The sequence below is a fragment of the Triplophysa rosa genome, linkage group LG8, assembly GCF_024868665.1.
Source record: "Triplophysa rosa linkage group LG8, Trosa_1v2, whole genome shotgun sequence".
NCBI lineage: Eukaryota > Metazoa > Chordata > Actinopteri > Cypriniformes > Nemacheilidae > Triplophysa > Triplophysa rosa.
The window spans coordinates 11072539-11078171 of record NC_079897.1 but is presented as its reverse complement, the minus strand read 5'-3'; the positions used below and the strand labels follow the sequence as shown (position 1 = coordinate 11078171).

Genomic DNA, 5633 nt, shown 5'->3' with positions numbered 1-5633 from the left:
ACGACCGAAACGTATCACGGGGAATCATTGTTTCAGCAGTGACAAAAAATGTTTCGGTAGTGACAAAAAGGCACACTTAGTCCTTTATTTGGGGAAATAAACAAAACTCCATACAGTTATGCAAATCATAAATATTTTAGTATGTTTTAGTAGTAATATACTATGAGCTGTAGGTTTTCTATTCGATATCTACTGTAAGATGTGTGTTGTGCTATATGTGCTGGATGCATTTGTGCAACATGGTTAGTTATTTGAGTTATCATAAAATGTTGAAAAGCTGTGCAAGTTAAATATTGTGATCACTACAAAAACATTACCATCTCTACTGAAAATGTATGTGTCACGACTGAAACATGGGATTGTCATGAATGGTGGGTGGTGAGAGACATGGAGACAAGGACAGAGGACCCAAGTGCAGACAGCGGGTAAGGGGTTAAAACAAATTTTAATAAATAATAAGCAACAAAACAAAGACCCACGTGGGTGTAAAGTAACAAACATGGAAACAGGAACAAGACTAACTAAACTAACAGGACTAGACTAAAACACATCACAACTACAAAATAAACTAAACTAACTCAAAGACAGGAACTCACCACATTACACAAACACGACACAGTACAATGAACCAGCACGAGACAGAAGACACAAGGGCATTATAAAGGGGATAAATCAAGAGGGGACAGGTGCAGGACATGAACTAATTAACAAACAATAACGAGGAGACGAAAGGGCGGGAACAGAGACGCCACACCGGAGAGAGGGAGTATATGGAATACCAAAACTGACTCTCTCCACATAAAACAAGAGGTTCTATCATGGTTCTGCCACTAGGTCAAGAAAAGCAAGACAAGGTGGGGCAGAACCATGACAGGAGTGTTTTTTCAAAAATAAGGTAAACTAAGGTGTTATGATAGTGTTTGGTTCAATGTATATATAAACTGGTTATTTCTGGTTATTCCTGGTTATTTCTGGTTATTCCTGGTTATTTTCTGTTTGAGTCACGTCACTTCCTGTTTGCTGAGAGCGCGTGGTTTGAGTCGGAGCTCTTTCAAATTTATTCTTAATACATCGTTTATTCTTGTTATATCTTAAGACTTGTGTTTTAAATTGTTATCCTCCGAGGGTAAAACATATCCTTAAATATATCCCATACCAAAATCGTATTTAAACGCACAGATAATTTATTTTTATCGGATCACTCGCTATTAGCCTCAGGCTGTTAGCATTCCCAGCCTGCCTGCTTACTGCTTAACACACTGTTCTCATTATTAAATCACTGATGGCTAATGTTTCAGATGTGTCTGTACCTCTGTGTGCAGATGAGGAAACGATCGCACTTCAGTCGGAACTGGAGGCTGTGGAGAAGCAGATCCAGGATCTACTAGAGAAGCAGTCACGGCTGCGAGAACGAAAAACGGCGCTGGAAACATCCAGAGCCGACGCTCGCAAATCCGCGGTAAGTTTTCATCGCGATTTTAATACTCCTTCCACTTCTACTCCGCGTGTTTCTCTGCACAGAGCCCAGGCTTCGAGAACACGGTCAGCCCAAATGAACTTCACTCCTGCACCGGCACAACCACGGCGAAAGGCGCGAGCCAGGACTGGAGCGATGACCCAACCGCCGCCACCGGTCTTCGAGATCCCGACCAGGAACCGCTTTGCCGCCCTCTGCGAGACGGAATGCAACGCTGTGGTCATCGGAGACTCAATCGTCCGGAACGTACGCGCTTCCTCCACTAAAGGTAAGGTGCACACTCATTGTTTTCCTGGCGCCCGTGTTCTTGATGTCTCTGCGCAGGTACCTGCGATCCTGAAGGACGATGCTAACGTCGGAGCTGTCGTGCTGCACGCGGGGGCGAATGACGTCAGGATGAGGCAGTCGGAGATCCTGAAGAGGGACTTCAGGAGTCTGATCGAGACGGTACGCAACGCATCGCCCACAGCGAGGATCATCGTATCAGGGCCGCTTCCTACCTACCGACGAGGGAATGAAAAGTTCAGTAGACTATTTGCTCTAAATAAATGGTTGATGTCATGGTGTATTGAACAGAAGCTGCTCTTTGTTGATAATTTTGATCTGTTCTGGGAGCGACCTAGGCTCTTCCGCCCTGACGGCCTGCACCCCAGCAGCATCGGAGCGGTTCTTCTGTCTGACAACATCTCAAAGACGCTACGCACCGCTTGACTACGTCTCCCAGCGGTAAGTCAAAACTTTAACCATAGTCTGTGTTCCTCCCACTCATCTGTTATAAATGTTACTGCTTCCAAATGCATAGAGACTGTGTCTGTCCCCCGAATAATACTACAAAATAACAAAATAGCCAAATCTCAGAGAAAAAATCTAATCGTGATTAAACCTGAGGACAATGTAATAAACGACCAAAACAAACTCATAAAGTTCGGCCTACTAAATATTAGATCACTAAATTCAAAAGCAGTTATTGTAAATGAAATGATCACAGACAACAATTTTGATATGCTTTGCCTTACCGAAACCTGGCTTAAACCAAATGATTATTACGGTCTAAATGAGTGTACACCACCAAGCTACTGTTATATGCATGAGCCACGTGCGGTTGGTCGAGGTGGCGGTGTCGCAACAATTTTTAGAGACTTTCTTACTGTAACTCAGAGAACGGAGCATAAATTTAAATCATTTGAAGTGCTTGCGTTGAACATAATTGTTCCAATTGACAGTAAAAAACCATTGCTTTCTTGTACGTTGGCTACAGTGTATAGACCCCCTGGTCCCTACACTGATTTTCTGAAAGAGTTTGCGGACTTCCTATCGGACCTATTGGTTAACGTTGATAAAGTACTAATTGTCGGAGACTTTAATATCCACGTAGATAGTGCTAACGATGCATTAGCAGTGGCGTTTACAGAGCTATTACACTCTTTTGGAGTAACACAACACATCAATGGACCCACTCATCGATTTAATCATACACTAGACTTGATTATATCTCACGGAGCCGATCTAACCAATATAGATATTATACCTCAAAGCGACGATGTCACTGATCACTATCTTATAACATGTACACTGCGCACTGCAGAAATCAGCCGTTTAACTCGTTATCGACAGGGTAGAACAATTACCTCGACTACTAAAGATAGTTTCGCAAAGAGCTTGCCAGATCTGACTCCTTTAATAACCATACCAATAAATACAGAATCGCTCGATGACATGACCAGCAAATTGGGCACTATTTTCTCTAATACATTAGAAGCTGTCGCACCTATGAAGTCAAAAAAGATTAATGAGAAAAACGCAGCACCATGGTACAATAGCACCACTCGCGCCCTTAAAAGAGAAACACGTAAACTGGAGCGCAAATGGAAACAAACCCAATTAGAGGTCTTTAAAATTGCGTGGAAAGAGAGTGCAAACTGTTATAAAAAGGCACTAAAAGCAGCAAAGGCTGAGCACCTCCGTAACCTCATAGAAACTAACAAAAACAATCCAAGGTTTTTATTTAGTACAGTTGCTAAACTAACAAATAAACAGACTTCACCTGACCTGGGTATTCCGCCGCACCTTGGTAGCAATGATTTCATGAACTTTTTTACAGAGAAAATCGAAAACATACGAGACAAAATAGTAAAATCTCAACCTCCAAGTCTGTCCTATAAATTAGTACCAACCATCGCCCCAAAAGAAAGGCTACAGTGTTTTTCACCTATAAAACAGGAAGATTTAATTAAACTTATTGCAACATCTAAACCTACAACTTGCTTATTAGACCCCATACCAACTAAATTATTAAAAGAGTTATTACCCGTTGCAATTGAGCCCATTTATAACATTATCAACTCGTCAATTAATCTAGGCCATGTCCCAGGAGCCTTTAAACTGGCCGTCATTAAGCCTCTTATCAAGAAACCAAACTTAGACCCCAATGAACTAGGAAACTATAGACCGATTTCAAATCTCCCTTACCTGTCTAAAATACTAGAAAAAGTAGTGTCCACTCAGTTGTGCTCTTTCTTACAAAATAATGACATACACGAAAAATTCCAGTCAGGTTTTAGACCGCATCATAGTACTGAAACTGCACTCGTTAAAATTACAAACGACCTGCTTATAGCATCAGATAAAGGTAACATCTCACTCCTAGTCCTGCTCGACCTTAGTGCTGCGTTCGATACTGTAGACCATAAAATACTTCTAGATCGCTTACACAATTATACCGGTATTCAGGGACAGGCACTACAATGGTTCAGATCTTACTTATCAGACAGACATCAATTTGTCCATTTAAATGGGGAATCATCAAATCTAACGCAAGTAAATTATGGATTACCTCAGGGATCGGTTTTAGGACCCTTGCTATTCTCCATATACATGCTGCCCCTTGGAAACATTATTAGAAAACATGGAATTAGCTTCCACTGTTATGCAGATGATACTCAGCTATATATCTCATCAAGACCAGATGATTCCTTCCAACTATCCAAATTGGCAGAGTGCATCGACGATATAAAGCATTGGATGACTTGTAATTTCCTTCTTTTAAATTCTAATAAAACAGAAATATTACTTATCGGACCAAAGACACGTGAGCAGAATATTTCGGATTATGACCTGCAAATTGAAGGCTGCACTGTTACTCCAACAAATACAGTTAAAGACCTTGGCGTTATATTAGACAGCAACCTGTCATTTAAAAATCACATCTCAAATGTCACAAAAACAGCCTTCTTCCACCTTAGAAATGTTGCCAAATTGCGAAATATTTTATGTGTGGCTGATGCAGAGAAGCTTATTCATGCATTTGTGACCTCAAGACTTGACTACTGTAATGCACTGCTTAGTGGTTGTCCTGCAGCATCAATAAACAAACTACAGTTAGTTCAGAATGCAGCTGCCAGAGTTCTAACCAGGTCCAGAAAATACGATCACATAACCCCAATGTTATCAACCCTTCACTGGTTACCCATTAAGTATCGTATTGACTTTAAAGTTCTTTTAATTACTTATAAAGCCTTAAATGGTTTAGCCCCTACCTACATAACAGAGCTTCTACCACACTACAACCCATCACGCTCTCTAAGATCTCAAAACTCCAGACTTTTGATAACACCTAGAATAACTAAATCCACCAAAGGGGGTAGAGCTTTCTCATACGTAGCACCTAAACTCTGGAATAGCCTCCCCGATACTATTCGAGGGTCAGACACACTCTCCCAATTTAAATCTAGATTAAAGACACATCTTTTCAGCCAAGCATTCACTAATACATAGCTAATGAACAGCAGCTACGCTAATTATTCTCTTTCTGTTTCTGCCCTCGCCTCGGGATGCCCATCCCGAGGTAGGGAGAGATTCCGCCAGGCCCAGATGAACGTCATATGCCCATCCACAACTAGAGATTACGCCAGCTACATCTGAAAATCCCGTGCCATCCTCCTGCGAGAGCCTGCGGACTGACTGACCATCCAGCTCCATCCAAGGCAATTCCATCACCACCCAAGAAAAAGGCGACCATCTGGCCGGCCCAGCTCAGACAATTCCATCCCCAACCGAGAGCAAAGACGGACTACCTGTCACATAAATGCTAAATTTACAATACTTGGTATTTAATGCTAAACTTACATCACACGACAGCAGTTTGAAGTTATGGCTG

At 41.7% G+C, this 5633-nt stretch overlaps 1 protein-coding gene across 2 annotated transcripts; it reads left to right on the top strand.

Moving 5' to 3' along the window:
• The first annotated feature begins 1009 nt into the window (after positions 1-1009).
• Positions 1010-2203, top strand: LOC130557829 (uncharacterized). 2 transcript variants are annotated; one of them, XM_057339905.1, is made up of 3 exons: positions 1010-1459; positions 1522-1723; positions 1802-2017. In XM_057339905.1, exons 1-3 carry the CDS (start codon positions 1283-1285, stop codon positions 1828-1830), a joined length of 408 nt encoding a protein of 135 aa, XP_057195888.1. In that variant the 5' UTR covers positions 1010-1282; the 3' UTR covers positions 1831-2017. The 2 variants fall into 2 exon arrangements, with proteins under 2 accessions (XP_057195888.1, XP_057195887.1); XM_057339904.1 differs by having other exon boundaries at positions 1010-1723; positions 1802-2203.
• Positions 2204-5633: the final 3430 nt, after the last annotated feature.